Source organism: Myodes glareolus, chromosome 23, assembly GCF_982192425.1.
Source record: "Myodes glareolus chromosome 23, mMyoGla1.1, whole genome shotgun sequence".
Classification (NCBI taxonomy): domain Eukaryota; kingdom Metazoa; phylum Chordata; class Mammalia; order Rodentia; family Cricetidae; genus Myodes; species Myodes glareolus.
The window spans coordinates 48,482,324-48,502,292 of NC_142048.1; the positions used below are offsets into that span (position 1 = coordinate 48,482,324).

Sequence of the window (19,969 nt, forward strand, 5' to 3'; positions counted from 1 at the left end):
CCAGGCCCAAGTTCCAATACCGGAGGAATGCAACTGCCCTGGTTGGGAAGCAAAATCTCGATTTCTCCTTCCCACCTACTCTTTCCATAAAAAGTCACCAAGAAGAAGAAAAAAAAAAGCTGGCTGGCTTGCAAAAGAGACCCCAGAGATTAGTTTGGACATCGCCACTGTCTGTAAATCAGCATTTTAATGAGTTAAGTGCACATGAATCAGAAACACAAGGGTCACATTTCCTCTCAAATACTTGAGGGTGGGGGTGTACAATACACTCCCAATTTGGCCTAATCCAAAATCAGGAAGCAGGCCAGACCCTTGTCAAGCCTCCCTCGTCCTGATGTTTGGCTCAGCAACCAGGAACGGTTCCCCCACAGCCCTTAGCCCTGCATTTCTGCAACGAGAAGGTGCACATGACAAACCCCAGTAGCCCAAATCGATGCACACTGCAAGGCTACCGATGGCCAGACAGAACTGGGGTGGGGGGGGCACGAGCAAAAAGGAGGACAACAGAAGGGTGTGGTACAGGGATTTCAGTAGGAAACGGGCATTTACAAGAGAGCAAGCATTCCCACTGAGGAACTACGCACAGCCATGCCAACAGGTGAGAGCGGTCAGCTCAGGGTAGCAGAGAATTAAAAGCTGGCACAGCTTTTTCTCTGAAAAAAGGAGGGTGGGAAGTTCTGGGGGCAGAGCTGTGGCCCTGTCTCTAAGCTCAAGTGCGACTGTGTGTGTGCGCGCATGCTTTTCTTGACTTGATTTTAGAAGCCGAATCCATCCCCTGCAGCTGAATCTACTGTTTCCGTCACCAGGCAGGGAGGACTAGAGGTCAGACAAGGAATCCTGCCTTCTCTGGACCCAGACATGTTCAGGTGGGAGAGAAGTGCCCCTGGGCCAGACCCCTGCCCCCTAACCCAGGACAAAGAGGTCCCAGCAACGAAGGTCTAGGATGGAAGGTTCCTGCTAGGAGCCAGGCTGTCCGCAACACACCAGCCACCCTTTGCCTTCATGGAGTCGTGGCACAGGCAAGTTAACACTGGTCCCTCACCTGGGAACTCCAGCTAACTAATGGAAACAAACACAAATGTCTTGTCCTGACAAACATCTGACCTGACCGTATCGAGTCTCCATGGGGTAATGTCATCCTCACCTGTGAGCAGCCTTCTTCTCACAGTTCTGACGTCAGAGAGAGTACGCAGCCGCAGCCGAAGAGAATCCTGGGAGCCTGCAGCGTACTTGCGCAACAGCAGTGACCTGGTCCAGGGACTTGACTGAGAAGGTTTCGTGTTCACTGGTCCACAACTGGACACCTTTCCCGATCCCCCCTCCCCCCTGACACACACACACCTCCTCAGGCTCTTTGGAGTCTCCCCTAAGCTTGACCCAAGTCAAAAGCTAATTTGCGGTGGCCTAGGAAACTGTTGTGGCTGTAGCCATTGCGTATCTTGGAACGATAGTTGCCAAACTAGGTTTCCAGTAGCCTCAGCTGCCGCCTTAGGGGGGAATGTCCTTATTACTGAGGAATCTCATATATTATGTGTATGTGGTACTCACCTTTCCTGTCCCTGGGTCGCATTGTGAAACAGCCCCTTGGGTCTGGGCACGCAATTTTCCCTTCGTTCATTCAGATGATGAACTTAGCATCTAGACAAAGTGGCAAAATCACCCATATCTGTGTAGTGTCTTCAGACACTGCAGCAGCAAAATGGAAACTGAGGCCCTGAAGTCACCTTCTTCCTTTCCCACCTTCCTTCCCCAAGTCTGGATAACGAATGACATTGGGTGTTCATGCACATCATCAGAAAGTATAGGAGAGACGTACAAAATGTACGTGTACAGATGCCTCCATGAGATCCCCTGCTCTTTCTGCCTTGGAAAGAAGAAAATCAAGTGTACGGCTTTACGTCTGGATTGCTATCTGTAAGACCTGAGACCCAGGGATTCCCAGAGAAGCTCTGGCCTTGGTCCCACCGGCATTCAAACAGCAGGCTTCCTGGAGGAATAGACACCCAGGCTCCTGACTCAGGCGTTGGCAGGGATGGAGGCAGAAACTCCCCCTGAAATCCCAAGGACCAGGCCATGTGAATTCTGATCCTTTCCCAGCATCCAGACTGGTTTGGGTGCTCAGGTGATGGGAAGGCCATCCTAATGAAAACCACGTGGTGGGGGGCGGTACTGTTTAAAACTGCTGGCTCCTTTCTCCGCATTCCCACCTCCTTTCTCTCCTCAGACACACACATGCAATGCTCCCTCCCTCTATTTAAGCAAACAACTCTCGCCGTGATTAAGTGCAGCCCCTTCTTATCTAAATACTGCACAGATGTATGAAGACATGGGAGCTTTCTGCTCTTCTGGAGAGCTCGCCCTGACACCGATCTTCCTCAAAGCCCCACAGAGCAGCCTTCCTTGGCCTCTGCTGACAGAAACCCTAATGCCTGCCCCCTAGTAAATCAGCCCTGCTTGGCAGGCCATTCTCCATTTGTCAGGGAAAGGGTTTTCCCTCCGAAAACTTCAGTCGCCCCTTCCCATCTTGGCTTCCCCCACAGCGAGGGTTTGAAGCTGCCCAGATGTGAACAAATGGAACACGAAAAGTCCCACCTCTGTTGGCAACTTCCTGTCTTACTTCAGCTGTCCAGATAACACCGGCAGCCGGTTAGCTCCAACAGCCGCCAGTAGTGGGAACCAGCACGGTGAAGGGACACAGCTTGAAATGCTAATAGGGTGTCCGTGCCAAGGGGGCAGCAAAAGATGGGGCCTTGAGTGCTCCCAGAAGTAGAGGGAAGAGTCTACCCCACAGGGGCAGCCGTTTAGGCCTAGGACTGTAGCTCGAAAGTGGACAGCCTGCCCCCTCTGTGCAAGGCCTGGGGTCGGCCTCCCAGCACTGTAAACAATTTAAAGGAAAAAAAAAAGTAGTAAATGGTGGAAGATTAACCCCAACTAATCTGGGTTTATAATCAACTCCACTCCAGTTGGGTTTATTCCCAGTTCAATGTCTGGCTCCTATTGTGATTGCAGAGGAGATGGTTCCTTAAGAGAACTTCCCAGACAGGTTGTCCCGCTAGGTGCAAGGCCTCTCGGGAGCCCCTGAGAGTGCCCCTGTCCAAGGAGTGCTTGGCAGACCCAGCTCCCACTGTCCCTAGAGGTGTGGAGTACTTAGGTGGTAGCTCAAGCCTTTAATCCCAGCACTCGGGAGGCAAAAGCAGGCGGATCTCTGTGGGTTTGAGGCCAACCTGGTCTACAGAGCGAGTTCTAGGACAGCCAGAGCTGTTACACAGAGAAACCCTGTCTTGAAACACTGAGTGAAAGGAAGGAAGGAAGGAAGGGAGGGAAAAGAGAAAGAAATGTTTTGTCTTAGATCCACAGACTCAATCTACACTTGTCGTATGTAGCTGTGCAACTGAATCACAGAACTCTTTGAAGAGCCCAGTGTACCCCATTATAAAGGAAAAAACAAAGCCTCATTCCCTCCCTCTGAACCATTTATTAACTAATATCAAAGTGACCCACAATACTTCAGGAGGTCTTGCAGCAATGTGTGCGCAAGAGAAAAGAAAATGTCCCAAGTAAGCACCTGCTTCTCATTCCCAAGCCAAGTTCGTGCTATTAGGTTGTGCAAAAATCCAACAAACCAGGGTCTTGAAACAGCCAGTAAACCACTTATAAGTTGTAAATCTAGTGTTATTTGGATTGTCAACCCCATTCAACTATAATATGCCAAGGAGAGATGACCAGATCCTGAAGACTCTGACCTAATGAATAGTTCAATCCATTGATGAATTAAAATTTTGAATGAACTCTTGGGAGGGGAATCGCAGGTGGGACCTAGTATGAGGAAGTAGGTCACCGGGGAAGTGTCCTTAAGGCCACATCTTCCTTCCCCTGGTTCCTTCTTGTTAAGACTTTTCTGGGTCTCCTGCGTGTTGTGAGCATGCATTTCAGTGAAGAGGTGGCAAACTAACATATGAGACCCCATTACTATCCTTTATAATCAAGATCTCTGGGGGTGGAAGCCAGAAACTGGATGTGGGCGTGCCCCTCTCCGTGACCACCACACATGCTAATGGTGGACTATGTCCCCTTCCCTCCTACAATTGTCACCGGGTGACTGCCCTCGTTGTTCTTCCTCAGATGCCAACGTGGATTTGCTGGCACATCTGGATCCCACGTGGGAAGGCGGTGGAGCCAACCTCACTTGGACCCATCTCTTGCTGCCCTTTGAGAGGGAGGTCTGGAGAGCTCCTTGGTGCGCACTATGCAGACTGAACCCAAGCAAGCCTGTAGTTCTTAGATCACCTGACATGCCTATGCAGGCCCACCCACCCACAACCCTGGGGACCCTGAATCCCCCAGCACCCCCAGAAACAGGAGTTTACTTCTGTGCACCTGTCAGAGCCTTTGTGCTAACTTGTTAGAGAGAGGACATTTTGAAATGTCATGAGACATTATGGGTCATGGCAGTATGGCTTCTGCAGGGTAGAACCAAGCTGAAAGGAAATTCTCTCCTTAACTCACAGAGCCAAGAGGAAGTGACAATGTCATGCTCGGCAGCGATGGCGCATCAAGACTTCACCAGAGTAGATGAGTATCTGAAGATCCTCGTGTGTCCCCTAAGAGACAGTGGTCTTGAGCCTGGGTGGGGAAAGCTCTGAGGCACATTTGGAGAAATACTAGCAGTCCTAGTGTGGAGACTTTTTCGCCGGGGGGAGAGGGTGTTACCATGTAATGGAGCCATCGCTACAGTGGAAAAATTCCATAGGCAAGAAGCCCAACCCCAAAATAAACATCCAGGGATCAGCAAAATGTGTCACTCCGGGTACCAAAGCAGGCCCAGTAGGTAACTCAGCTGGGACTCAGGGACTGTGGGTTCTGATTCTAGCCACGCAAGTTATCCAAAGTCTTCGGGGAAGCCCCAGTCATGTCACGTCTTAGATTGTTCATCTGCAAGATCACGAATGGGACCACAGCACCGGATACAAACCATTTCTTAAGTTCTAGCAGGTCATTTGACCGTGAACACTAAAATGGGCCAGCGGGGGGGAAAAGCCATCTAAAACACGGAGCAGAAAGTTTGGCCGAGCTAAAACCCACACAGCCAGACAGACATCAGGCTGTTACAGAGAGATGGTTAGTGGGGAAGGAGGCTAGGGAATATTCACGGTCCTTCCCGAGGCTCTTCCACCCACCACACCCAGGCACCACGTCAGGGTGATGTGGTAGGACCAGAAGCCATCGCTGGAAGCCATCGCTGGAACAGGGGGAGTATGCAGAATGGGGGAGCGTGGATGCTGGACAGGCAGTCAGGTAAATCACAACTCACGTTGTTATTGATTGAGTGATTTTAGTCAAGTGAATACATGGCAGGAAAAGCATGAAAACAAAACACATATGGGAATTACTATTACAAACGTGATAACATCAAAACATCTGGTCAAATGTAGTTTTAAAAAAAAACACAAAAGAAATGGAATGTAAAACATCTTCACAGTATTCAAAGCTTTTTATAAAAGTTTTGGACTCTAAAAGTGGAGTCCCTCACGAAAGAACTAGGGCCAGCAGGAATTCCATCTGTGTGCTGGGGACCTGCGAAGCCAGGTCAGAGCAGCCAGCCTGTCAGCATGGAGATGTAGCCTCAGGTTTGCGTCTGAAACACATCTCGAAACACTTCCGCTATGAAGGCACAACACAGATCATCTAGCTACACGGAGTCTAACAAGGGAGATAGGCTCTCGCTTTGGGAAATGAGATTTCTGTGATTGAAGCCTTCACAGTTAGCCGGAACCCTGCTCGGGCCACGCCCCCGGGAGAACAGAGCGCTAACCAGCCAACCATGAGAGTTGAGTGTGGATATAGAACGTCCTCAAATAGTCTTACAATTCTTGCCTCCAAGCCCTATCTTCTCTACTGGTAGTGCCCAATGGATCCGCAGGTCTGGCCTCCTCCTCCTCTCCAGCATGAGGATTTTAAAGCTCTCCAAGGCTGACCCTTTCCCTGGCAACAATGGTCAGCATGCACATGGACCTCCTCTTTTGGAAGCCGGTGCCAAGGCCAATGAGTCTGCACATTGGTTTGTTGTGCCTTTTGTTGAAAAGAACAAAGGTTGGAGATCATGCAGCTTTGGGTTCATAGCCTCCCTTGCTTGTGCTGAACTGCTGAGCTCCTGCCGACAAAACTGGTGTGTATGCATCTAAAATCCTCACAGGTCCACAATGGAACTCTAACCCAGGGGATTCTGCAGTGGAGGTGCTGGGGTGCGCGCGGGGGGGGTGGGGGTGGGGGTGGTGACAGCCGCTGCAGATCACGGGATCAGTTTATTATGAATCCTTTCTGAGAGCATTGCCTCCTACCTGAGGGTTCTAATCTAGAGCTGCCCAGCGCGGCCCCGGCTCGCTTTCTGTGAAAAAACACCCCCTCCCCCATATAAACTCGTGTAGAAAGTCCTCTGTCACTTGGAGAGGGCCCTGCTGCATGACCCACTTTGCCAAAGTGAGCAGCCCTTCAGCGAACCCTGAACTAGCGACTCTAGGCCCAGCTCTACACACTCATGAAATACGCTTGTGTTTCAGTTGGACGATGAGAAAAGTAGACTATTGCTAATTAATAATACGTATATGCATTTTAAAATCATCCAAAAGTATAGGCAAATCATTTAAGGTCCCTAATAACGTTAAGGTTGAAAGAATATTTAAGTGTTAAGATAATGGGATTACTAAACAGGAGGTTAATTAGGCCAGTATCGCACTCAGGTCAGTAACTAGGTTGGCTGGCTGATTTCCAGGCTACAGTCGTTCAGAAGTTACCAGAATTTCCCTGTTTTTGTGTCGATCCAAGGCCATTGGATGGCACAACTCCTCACAATGCTGCAGCAGGAGTGAGCCCCCCAGGGAGACAGACCGCCACTGCGTTCCTTGAGATGTAGTGGGTCAGACTTTGGTGGAAGAAATCAGCGTTCACGTCTTTTTTCTTTAGAGCTACTCTAAAGAAGACAGCAGGAGTTAGGCTGCCGAAGAGAACCGGCTTATTTACATCACTTACTAAGCATACCAACTTTGAGGACTACCTTTGGGCACTTGGGGAAACTGCCAACGGTTAGCTGTTGTCGCCATCTTCTTGGACAGGACACTCATCCTCAGAACGCACGAGTGGGGCGAGGGAGTACAAAAGCAAAAGTGTAGGGATCAGGCAAGCAGCGATTTCGAGTATCTTTTAGCTATACGCAATCGCAATCGTGTTGAAAGAAATGGATCTCCTTGGAGAAAAGCAATCTGGGGAGCGCTGTAGATACTGTCAGCTTCCACTGCTGTGCTGGCTCCAGGGCAGCAGGGAACTACCATCATGATGCCACGCCCACCCCTTCCACAGCACATGCGCAGACAGTTGTTACCTTCCATAGCACGTGCGCAGACAGCATGCTTATTAAGAGGGCAGCCTTAGGCAGTCAGAGATAGATCTTAGTCTTGGCTGTCTTTTCAAACGCTCAGTGTGGATTTTTATCGAAGCCTTGAAGGGTGTGTGAGGTTTTGTCTCTGTTTATGTAGCAGGTGTTCTTTTGAAATAGGACTGATGAAGCCACAGTGTGAGCTCCCCATTCACCCTGACTCGTGACTTGCTGATGCTCTTGTGTTTTTTTTTTCTTTCACTATGTTTTTGAAAACCAGTAACCATTGGCTTCTCAGCCTGAAATACCTCATGTCTCTTCATGCCCACCACGTTCCTCCTCTTACAAAAGCAAGCCTCTGTCACCCTTGTGGCCTCCCATCCTGCCCCTTGTCTATCGCATTCTGTACTGGGATACCCTGGCTACCTTCAGAATGTGTGTGTGTGTGTGTGCGTGTGCGTGTGTGTGTATGATGGGGTACTGGTGCTCTTGTTTCTATCAATGCAAAAAAGGGGGGATTACTACAAAACTGAAACAACCTGCCTTGCCAATGATCAAATTTTTCTACCTGCAAGGGCTTGGTTTACCCAAAGACTCCACGAGCAATTCCTAATGATGTCCAGAGCAGCATACAGCTTGCATCAGCTGCCCTCACACACTTCTTTCCAAACTGGCAAGTGTGTGTGTGTGTGTGTGTGTGTGTGTGTGTGTGTGTGTGTGCGTGTGTGTGTGTGTGTGTGTGTGCCTGAGACTCAGTGAAAGGATTCTGCCCCTCCTTTTGCACAGTGACTGCTGGCCCTACTGCAGCCCTTAAAAAAAGCCTTCTAGTCTAAAGAGCCCTGGACATAGCTGGATGTGGCTATGTCAAGAGGAGGGAGTGGGGTCGCTGTAGGAATGGAGCCAGCTGCGATGCGAAAGCCACAACTGTAATGGGCAAGGGCAATATGTGAACCCCAAGAGCCAGGGCCGTCCCCTCGCCCCCACCCTCACCCCAGGTCACACACTCCCTCCCCAGTCCACCCCAGTATCATTTAAAAACAGACTGGAAGGTGGGGCACTCGTGGTTTTTCATTTTCTTCATGAAGTTTTTGAACTCCTTGTTTTCCTTGTCCCACTTGTGGATGGCCGTCAGCAGGTACTGGCTCTTCACCTTGCGGCCCATGATGAGAAAGTTGTGGCTGAGGTTGTCCAGCTGGTGGCAGGGACAGTCGGCCCCGTTCTTCAGGAACAGCACAAGCCGCTTCAGCTCCTTCTTCTTAATGGGCCCCAGTTTCAGGGGCTTCTTCTTCTTGGGGACAATCTTCTTGTCGCCATTCTCCTTCTTCACTTCTCTGATTTTCATCCTCAGTGCTAGGATGAGGAGGGGGAGGCAGAGAGAGAAGGGGAGGGTGAGGAAGAGAAAGCATTTAGAACACAGCTTTTCACTCGAAACAACAGCCCACCCAGTCCTACAGGAAGGGAACACAGTGACGCTGGTCACCATACTACGGAGTGTGAGAGCCCCCGAGGGACAGCTGTGGGGCATCCAGAGGGTCTCAAATCAATTTCAGGTTTCATCACGTTAGGCAAAATAATTTAGAATTGGAAAGACAAATATTGTTGCGTTTCTCTCATGTACAGAATAGTGTAGGTGTGTGTGTGATATGTAGGTGTGTGTGTGATATGTAGGTGTGTGTGTGTGTGATGTAGGTGTGTGTGTGATATGTAGGTGTGTGTGATAGGTAGGTGTGTGTGTGATTCAGGGGTGTGTGTGTGATGTAGGTGTGTGTGTGATATGTAGGTGTGTGTGTGATATGTAGGTGTGTGTGTGTGTGATGTAGGGGTATGTGTGTGCATGCACATGTGATGAAGGTAGCTTGAGGTGGGGGAAGGGGAGAATAAGAAAATAATGGGAATGGATATGACAAAAGACAACGACACACATGCATGAATATATCATGAAGCCAATTCTTTGGTATGTCCAAAAACAATATAAAAAGAGAAGAGGTCACATAATTCAACTTAACCTGTATAATCTAATGTTATGGTCCGAAACATTTAAAAAAAATTGTCCTAATTGTTTTGTTTTGTTTTGTTTTTTTTGTAAGAAAGTTAGTGGTTTTGTTTTCATACCATCCAAAGCAAGGCAGATAGAATCTGGGTGCACACGCAGCAAGGGGAATTCAGAGAGCCCTTCAAACTGTATGCCAAGGCGTGCTCACCACCAATGCCCAGCTTCAGCACAGGAGAAGTCGGAGTTCCTCTAGCTGTCTGTTCAGGAAAGTCTGATCTAAGGAACTGCCCCACTGATCACTAAGCCACAGATGGGTACCTCTGAGGTCTTGTCCATGGAAAAGACCCATGCAGAATTAAACTTCACCATGACTACCTAACAGCTCAGAGACAGTTTTAGCAGGCACATACAAGTGATCGCCACTCCTCACATCTAATATGCAAGAAGAGCCTCTTGTATTCTCAGAACCGGGAGAAAGAAGTAACAACCTACCCTCAGCCCTCCCTCCTCTTTGCTTTGTGTTCACGGATTCTGTGTTAGTTTTTTTTTTCTTTCCCCTAAATATGGGATATGGAACACGGGACCCACTGTGTGACAGGCAAGCACTCTACGACTGAACAACATCCCAGCCCTGAATATTATTTTAAACCTGCACACAGCTCCTTTAGTGGAGGCCATCAAGGGCCCAATGAGCAAAGACATCCAATAAGCACACATTGCTGTGTGCTTTAGAACTAGCCAACACCAGATATTAGAAATTGGAAATCATCTTCCAGATATCAGTCACCAAGTAATCAATATCTGAATTGTTTTGAGTTAAAAGTTACCAAGCCAGGGAGCGGGAGGAAGGGAGTGGGAACTGGGATTGGTATGTAAAATGAGAAAAGATAGTTTTTTTAAAATAAATAAATAAATAAATAAATAAATATTTTTTTAAAAAGTTACCAAGCCCACCACCACCACCATTTGAAATCTTAAGATTTCAAATATCTTAAGACTTCCACTGTATTCCATTCCACAGTAGCTACTGTGTTCCAGTAGCTACTGGTTCTCAAAGTGTGAGGTTAACTTGCAAAGGTACTAAGTATTTTGGCTTTTATTCCTTTAACGGCTGGATTCTAGTAACTCCATGAAGAAAGGACAATGATTGTCCCCCATCTAGGAGATAAGAAAACTGACATTTGGCCAGTCAGTTGGCTTGCTCATTCGTTGGTTTTAAATTCCGACCCCTGTGCATTAATTAACCGTCCACTATCTCAACAAACACCTGAACTAAATCAACTGCTAAGAAGGAAAGTTCTCTTTTGGTTGTGCTCCAGCCTTCAGTTCATCACCACTGTCCCCAAGGGCATGTGACCAAACATCACGTGAGAGCCAGAGCACACAGCAGGAGAAAGCTGCTAGCCACCTGGCAGTAGCAAGCAAAAAGAAAGAAAAGAACATTGGTTTGGGTTCCCTCAAGCCATGCCCAAAATAACTCATTTCCACCAGATCTCATCTGAATGTTACACCAGCTCCCTGAGTGCCACAGGGATGGGGGGGGGCAGAAGCTGGGGACCAAGCCTGCAGCACAGAGGCCTGTGGGGCAGAGGGCTATAGCCAAACCACAGTGCCCTGACAACCAGCACACTTCCAATCGCTGGGCTGTGCCTACCGCCTCTGTGGTCTCAAAGTTCTTCCTAATGAACCCAAAACTTAGAGTGCTCATTAACTGGATCGAGAAAATAAGGGGCTCAGAGAGGCTCCTAATTCCACTTCCGTTTTAGAACGGCTTTTCTCATGAAACGGCACAAGAGTCCCTCTGGCTGAAAGAGACCATGCTAGGAGGAGAAGTCACCACAGAATGTTCTGTTGGTTACCAGGCCAAACCTTGGCTCCCTTACAAGCAAAGAGGAAGGGCAAAGAGAAGAGTCTTGAGAGCAAATCTTTCACGAACGAACGTGTCTAAGGTTGTGAATTCAAACTACTCCCCCGACTGTTTTCTACACCTTGAGGCCTACTTAACTCAAGTCCTGCCTAATAAACACCCCAGGCTTAAGAAATGCTTCATGCCAAGGCTGACAGAAAGGTCACAAATGGACCCTTGTGAGCAGGCATCCCTAGCTGTTGACCGCCTAGTTCTTCAGAAGTGCCCAGCACTTGGAATAGTAAGGCGAGCCACAGCACCCCGACTCCCATGAATTCAAAGCATCAACACCCCCACCGCAGTAGGGTAGGTTGCTGCCCACCCCTTCTGATTTGCTTGAATCTCACACCCATGATGAACAAAGCAATCGGAAGCCAGCGCCCCCACCCTGCAATGAACAGACAGCAGAGACTGCCCCTCCAAGGCCTCACCCAGGCGGGCCCAAACTGGCCCACACCTACCTCGGCTCCCACTGTTGGCTTACAGACCTTGAACCTGGGACTTCACTTTTAAAAAAAAAAATCACTTGATCCAGTATAAAACTTGATGAATGAGCGCTCTCAACGGGGTTGAGTGAGAGGAGCGGCCAGAAGAGACTCACCAGCCGGGCCAAAGCAAAGGCAGTCTCTGTTCGCTTCTCAGAGCCAATGGGAAGAGAAAACAAACCTTCCCTATTGTTCCCATCTTAGTGTCCTTTCGAGACCTCTGTGTTGAAAGCGTAGTCCTTAGCGGAACTGTTAGTGGAATGTTCAGCAGGCCGTGAGGGGTCTTTAGGTCACTGATGTGAGCCTTTTGAGAGGGATGGCAGAACCCGCCCCCCATACCTTCCTCCAGTCGTTGAGGCTTTCTGGCCATGAAGTGAGTGGCTTCCGTTCAAGACAGTGTTCTTGCCATAGTGCGCTGCCCCACACAAGGCCAACTGGTCATGCACTAGCTTCCCAAACTATTAGGCAAAAGAAGCCGTTCCTGAAGAAGCTGGTTGTGTGAGGTATTAGCTGTGGCAGCAGGAAGTGAGCTCACTACTTCTTAAAGAAAGGCTGCAAGGCAATGAGATAACTCGGGTCCTTTCACAAGGTAGATGATGCCCAAGTCCAATGCGTAGAACTCAACTGTGTCTTAGAAGCAGTCAGGTACCACTTGCATTATCATGAAGGGGAGTGATGCACACGCCAGCCACCAACAGGGGACCTTCTTTACTGCACCGAAACATGTCACCATTTACTAATACCAACCACGCCCTGTGCTTGCGAGACAAACACGGGCCAGGTGCTCCATTTACTGCAGTGCTTCCCAACCTGTGAGCCATGACCCCCACGGGGGTTGCAGACTGGATTCATCACAGTAGCAACACTGCAGTTATGAAGTCGCAAGGAAATCAGTTTGCGGTTGGGGGTCACCACAATATAAGGAGCTGTATTAAAGGGTCGCAGCGTCAGGAAGGTTGAGAGCGGCTCATCTCCTGGCTCTTGGTTGCTACTCACGATGGCAGTCAAGCAGGCATGCCGAGTGCTTTATTACAGGCAAGAAGAAGCAGGGCCACACAATGACAGCACAAGGCTGCAATTTGTAGGAGATGCAATCAGGATTAGAACCCGTAGCCAAGCCCACTGACCGCGTTCTCTCTCCCCACCCATTATTGAGTTTAAAACGCGATTGCCTCAGTGGAAACTATTTCTTGATTGTGCTGCTTTTAATCACAACTCAAAAAAAAAAAATGTTCCTTTGTCGTGACCATGTAAAGGAATTTAGTTTACATAGGTTGGGGGGGGGTGGTGAAGGGAGGAGGGAAATTGATGATGGAAATGTGGTATGCATTAGACTCCCCAGTTCTCCGCTGTTTGGCTCACTTTCCTTTTCAAGGTGAAGAAAGTAGGGAAGAAGGCACATATGGCCAGAATTGCTAACATCTTTCCATCTTCCCAGGGTTTGCTTTAGGCATGCAGATGACCTGGAGTGTTTGATAAGCAATAACCTGTCCAAAGTTAATTTCTTCACATCTGTGGGTGCCTGCGCTAACCCCACCACCACCGTGCCATGCCTGTGGCACTGAGGCAGAAGTTGGCACGGGCCCAGAATAGCCACGAATCGATCCCCATTGCTCTCTCTAATCCTGCCATGCTCACTGCCAGGATGCTAGGAAACTCACCCATGGGTGGGTTTGCCATGCAAATGCCGGTGGCATCAAAGACCCAGGGGAGACAGCAGCTGGGACAGCAGCCTCGGGGCACAATACTGTGTGGACCACTTCCTAGCTGTAAGACACAGAGCACAGCCTTGCTGCTGGCATGGCTTCCACTCACCTGCCCTGTTAGATAAACACAGCCCCGAAACTAAACCTTGAGCTGCAGATTGCAGTCACCTTAAAACAAAAGAAGAAGGGGAAAAACTAAAGGGAAACAAAACCATTCCTTTTTCTTCCTTAGCATCCATTTAACGTCCCCTGAGGGTAAAGCATTACTCTTATCTATGCAGTACCGCCAGCCAATAATTCCGACATTCAAAAACTCTGAAAAACTCCAAACTTGAGGTTGCAATTTGTACTCTTGGGGTCTTTCTCAGAAATCTTAAAGCAAACCATCTCCTCGGCTTGAGTACATCTGAGTGCATTTCAGTAGACCATGAAAAAGCTCCATTCCACTTCCGGTCACTCAAGCCGGAGTTTCTGCACTCCAGTTATACTTCCCTGACTGCCTCCCGACAGCACTCAGCCAGATTGCTGAGTCTAAAAGGAGAATCAGAAAAGTCCTAACATTCATCCAAGCCCAAACTCTCTTCTAGAGCGCCTCTTCCTCTTGACATCCCTACTCTACAAACGTCTTTCTTGCCACCATGGCCAGGTACAGACACTGGATGCAAGGTGGCCACCAGCCAACGGCCATCCAGTGAAACAGCCAATAATCTGGCATTGCTGTATGTATCTAAGAGGTAAAGGAATAAGTCGGGAAAGGTGGGTGTGTAACTGAGTTAGAAAACATGCTTGAAGCTCAGCAGATGACAGGGAACAGGTACAGTGAGGGTAAAGTATCGAGGAGAGAAGAAAAAGAAGGGCCCTAAAGAATCACCTTTGCTGGGAAAGAGGAGAAAAGAGCCACAGGCGAAGATTAAAAATAAACAAAATAACCTAGGCAGCTGTTTCAAATGGAGCAGCCACCTCCCCATCCCAGTGCTGAAGAATGTGTTTAAACCGGGACTGCCTGGTGATGCAGGTCACTGACATCCGTGAGAGGCCAGAATCCGAGCCAACAGAGGTCATTCCAGACAGCTGACAGCCAATGGAGAGGAGGAGACGAAAGCATCCCCCCCTCCCCTCCCCCCCCCCCCCCGCAGACAGGCCCTGAATTCTTGGAATGTCTGAAAGAACGACACCCACTGATGACCACACGCCAAACGCAACTAGATGGGGGCACACGCAAGCTCTCTACCTCTTTCTGCGGTCAACTGAAAGTTAGTTAAAACAAAAACAACAGACCCACAGGGGCTGACGGGATGGTTGTTAAGAGCGCTCGTTGTTCTTGCACAGAACCTGGGTTTGATTCCCAGCACCCACGTGGTGGGCGGATCACAACTATCCACAGCTACAGTTCCAGGGGATCCAGCATCCCCTTCTGGCCCCTGTGGACACTAGGCATGTACATGGTACACATACCTACACGCACCAACTATGTAAAATAAAATTAATAAATCTAAAAAAGAATTAACAAACAAAACACATGAAAGAAAATGGTAACGACAACAAGAAATACAGCAAGAGGAAGTTCTGGGTAGCAGAAAGTAAACAGAAGATCAGACTGGCCTTGACAGAGAAGACAAGCCGAAACCAGCTGCTCACTAAGAGCGTGCTGGCCCTATGCAGGGACCACAGATGCTAAGGAGCTGGGCCACAGGATGCAACTATGGGCTCAAGAGACTGACCTCACATCAGCCCCAGCAGTAGCCAGGAGGTTTATTTGATATGGTAGGTTTGCATCTGATAGGAAGAGGGGGTGAAGTGCAGAAGGCGTCACAGCACTGGGTGAGAGACTGCTAGGTAAAAAGTGGGACCCTTGGATCTTGAAACCCTGAATTTCTGGGCTGGTGTGATGGCTCAGCAGGGAGAGGAGCTTGCTGCCAAGCCTAATGACCTGAGTTCAAATCCCTGGAGCCCACACGTGAAAGGAGAGAACTCACTCCCATGAGCTGTCCTCTGACCCCCCCACACATACACACATAACTCGCCCAAATAAATGCATAAATAAATAAAATGTTATAAAAACGCTTAGATGAACACTGATCTCTACCTCCAAGTCAGAGGGTTAGTAGCTCAAAAGAAAAGAGCACAGGTCTTCTGGGTTTCGTTTTGCCCCTCCTTAAAAATCTCCAATGAGAGACAACAAGTGGCAGCTGTAAAATACAAAAAGCTTTCGACTCCTTCAACTCCACAGGTCTCACACTCAAACATCCAGGAAAGGATAGACGGGATTTTAAGGGAAGTCTGAATGTGAATCATAGAGACCAAAATCATAAAAAAAAAACCAAAACCAAATAAATAACGGGGGTGTGGGGAGGATTCCAGAGACAACAGGGGCAATGTAGGAAAGCTTAAGAAATCTTTAAAATGAGATCACACTGGGTAAGTGACTGTATCATATAACAAGAACAGAAAACTATTAAAGGAAGCTTTCGCAGAACAGGGCTGTGTTCAATATGTGTGTTTTAGGACAGGTTTAAAGACATTTCCTGAGATCACAAACAAAGAGACTGAGAGAGGAGGCAGAAAAACCGTGAAAGTAGACCAGAGACCTGAGTCTCTTCGTCTGAATAAAGGCAATTACGGAACACATAAAATAAAAAAAAAAAAAATGGAGGGAAACCAAGGAAATAATTTTTCAGAGATGAAGAAAATAAACTCTCAGTTTGTGTCGTACCTGGCTCAAAGAATCGGCATACGTAGAAACATAAGGAATGGAATGACATTTTGAAATACACAGAAAAGAAGATCCACCTAAGCCAATGGATCCGGCATCAGGATGGAACTGGATTTTGCCATAGCAACCCTGGGAGCCTGTGGGACAATGAAGGAAAGCCTTTAAAATCCCTAACTATGACAGAGCCAAACCACCAACCTGTACTTAACAACAGGATAAAGACATCTTCAGACATTAATGGGTTAAATACTAATTCCTAAGTGTCTTTTGCGAGGAATCTTTTTTTTTTTTTAAATGTGGAGGTTAATGAAAGGAAAATGAAGAGCTCACATCAAGAAAGCCAAAAGAAGGCTTAAAACATCTTCTCCATTACACTTGGCACAGTGGCATGGTTTCAGTCTACCCAGGCTGAAGCAGGAGGCAGGACAGAGCTCAGGAGACATACTGCTGTATAGCTAAGAAGGGGGGTGGGGGGGCTAGGGTTGAGAGAGGGAGGGGGCTGGAAGGGAGCTGAGTCCATAACAGGAAGTGAGGAACAAAGGAAATAAAACGAGGCAATTACTATCTCAAAGGAAAATGAAAGGGACCAATTGAGAGGTGAGGGCACAGGCAGCACACTTAACTACTCAGATGCAAATAAAATCTACACAGCACCAGGAAATTCAACTGTGTACACGCTAAGCCAAGGGCCCTGTGTGGCTGCGTTGGGAAGATGGTGTAAAAGAGACTGTTTTCAGCCTTCACTGTAGAAGTCAACAAATGGTCCACACAAGGAGACCAGGAAATCGACCCCTGCAAGTCCTGTACTTGCTGCGGTCTGCTGACCACCTCCAGAAACTCTACCCAGGGAAAATCGGCACTTCTGGTTTATGAGATGCGGGTGGGAGGGCGTGAGGGAGAACGCTGCCATTTTATTTCATTAGGGTTTTTATTCTAATTTACTTTTTATTTATGTGCATTGGTGTTTTGCCTGCATGTATCTCTGTGTGAAGGTGTCAGATCTTAGAGTGATAGTCATGAGCTGCCATGTGGGTGCTGGGAATTGAACCCCGGCCCTCTGGAAGAGCAGTCGGGTCGATGCTCTTAACTGCTGAGCCATCTCTCCAGCCTGTTTTATTTTGTTCTTTTTAGTTGTTGTTGTTTTTCATAAAAAGTCTTTCATCCTTATTTTCAGGCTATATTTTGAGGCATAAAATCGGTAAATTTTTAGAAAGTTTATGATCTCATGCAGAACGTGAACGAGTTACAGAGAAAACAGAGATTATACAGTTCCAGGGAAAATGAAGCAACCTAGTTTCAGTTCAGCCTCCTTAAAGGTTATTTTTAATAAATAATCAAAATAATAATTATTTTGAATAAAATCTTTGCTTCTCCTTCCTTTCTTTTTCTCTTTCTCTCTCTTTCTTTCTCTTCCCTTTGTCACTGATTTATTTTGTCCTGTCTTTTAAGGGATGATGGAGAGGCAACCCACACATCTTTATCAACGCTCACCGTTTTCCAGATGAGAAATCCATTAGGTCAGAAAGTGCCTTGTTTACTTTGAACTGGAAAGCAACTTCTTCAGCTGCTGTTTCTGGCTAAGTCGTGAGGCTGGAAGCCCCCACAGCCAACACTACCACCTGTCGCCGACCTCTGCCCCAAAGAGCAGTGCCTCCTGGAGCAAGAATGGAGGAATAGGAACTACTGACCCAGCATCTGCACATTCTTTCCAGTAGCACAGATGTGTAACCCACGGTGGCAGACACCAGAGTACATAGCCTGGCTCCTACAAGATTTGCTTTATCTAAATTACTCTCTCGGAGAGGTCTGACGTTTCCAAAGATCTAGGGAGCAGGAGTAAGTGGTTCCAGAAGCTGACACCTTATCCCGTGGTGGGCTTTCACCTGCCAGATTCAGTCAGCCAATGGTTTGGGAAGATGGGCACAGACGGGCACCGCCATGCACCAGCCATGCTGCCACCATACACGGTTCCTACCACGTGGATCCTCCAGGTAAAAGAGTGTGTTCAGATAACAAAGCTTTACTCAGCTGTGAAAACTGGAGAGTAGGCTTTCTGCTTCCCCATCCCAGTTCATAAACCTCCCAAGGCCTGAGGCAAAAACCACCTTCCTTGAACTCAACTGTGCCAGTAATATCCTGGGCAAGGGCCTTTGGCAGTAGCGGCAGCCACCTTCAGAATGCAGAGGGCCTGGCCAATATGGAGGGCTGGCTTTGAAACACTGGAGCCCAGATATGTCCTACGAACAATGGTCTCCCAATGGTGGCCTGACAGAGCTCACTGTTCCCACCAGGAGCCAGGGTTTAGCATAATTAATTTGTTTAGCAAAGAAAAGAGCTGACACACAGGCACAAGAACTCAGACTCTATCCCCCCCCCCCCCCCCGCCGCCATAAACCACATACTACATACTTCCAGACATTTCCTGACTACAGGACATACATTACATACATACACTTATACATACATACATATATACATACATACATACTAAAGATTGAAAGCCCCAACCAGCTACAAAGAACAGAAGGTTAAAATTTTTTTGAGTGACTCATTTGGGGTCATTTATTTAATTGAAGTTGTCCTGCTTACTGGATCCCAGATAATTTAGAATTTAGGGAACTGATCACAGAAAAGTTCACAGCTTCCCCCAACCCCACACGAATCCTGCCACTTCCCCACGACACACACCCCCTAGCAGTTTCTGGAACCCCACTGCCAACTCTCTGCCTTCACAGACTGCACTGCTACACCACTAACGTACAGTTGCAGCAAAGCGGAACTCTCCACTGGAGACCAAAGTCGTGAATGGTGTCATTTCCATCTCAGAAGCCTGGCTCTGGCACCAAGAATTTGAATCCCTAAGCAGAACCGAGAGATCCAGTGCTTTCTCGTCCTGGACTCAACATAACCACCCCTACGTGCCTACCAGCCAGGAGGAGAAGACCCATCTAAAGAAGTCAGTCATTAGGGCTGACTGAATCTTGGCTCCAACCCAGGCAAACCTGCCAAATTAAACAGCTGTTCCCACCACGGGGTCACTGAGCTTCCAGCCCTCTCCATTCCCCTCCTGGGGTTCACATGAATGGCAAAGTTGCAACATCTCGTAGGAAGGAAAACGGTAAGAGTAGGGAATGGGATTCAGAGACCATGAACTGGACAAGCCATGAGTTCTCAACAGTAACTGTGAACACAGCTCCCAAGCCTGAGCATCAGAATCACTCAGATGTTGGCATATTGGAATGGGGACTGCTAAGACACCCTCCGCCACACACACACACCCCCGCCCACCCTTCTGTCAACCCTCTTTCCACAGTTTCTGATTCAGTAGCAATGGGATAGGATCCAACAATTCACATTCCCAACAAGTTCTAGAAAAGCGTGGATGCTGCCAGGCTGGGAACCAGCTTGAGAGACACCCAAAAGACAAGCAAAGACTGTCTAGACCTAGTAGCATTTACGGAGTCAGTGAGACCTTTTGGACCTCAGTTCATTAGTTGTGGCCCTTGCAGAGCCAGAAAACAAAGGCTTTTCTAGCGTGAGGCAGCACATTCTGGAAGAAAATGGGCCCGCACCCAGACTTAGCAGACCCTCGCGAACCCCAGCGGCAGCTTTCTGTACTAACACGGTAAGGCCTTCACTTCTCTGGCTCTCCACAAGCATTTGCAGAACAAGGAGCGAGGCAGTTCGGTGTTCCAGGCCTGCGATCTAAATCTAAATCTTCCAGTTCCCTTCCCTCTGCTGTCTTGGAAATCTAGTACTGAATCCCAGACCACCCAAAATGTAAATACCTCAGGGAG

General features: G+C 48.2%; 1 protein-coding gene across 1 annotated transcript in view; it reads right to left on the reverse strand.

The window, feature by feature from the left end:
• Positions 1 to 5,312: 5,312 nt before the first annotated feature.
• The window catches only part of Sfrp1 (secreted frizzled related protein 1), a 40,494-nt gene continuing 25,837 nt past the window's right edge, over positions 5,313 to 19,969 (reverse strand). Inside the window, exon 3 of the mRNA XM_048456134.3 lies at positions 5,313 to 8,719. Within this exon, the coding sequence (XP_048312091.2) occupies positions 8,397 to 8,719 (323 nt within the window). The 3' untranslated portion in view covers positions 5,313 to 8,396. The remainder of the gene's footprint in view (positions 8,720 to 19,969) is intronic.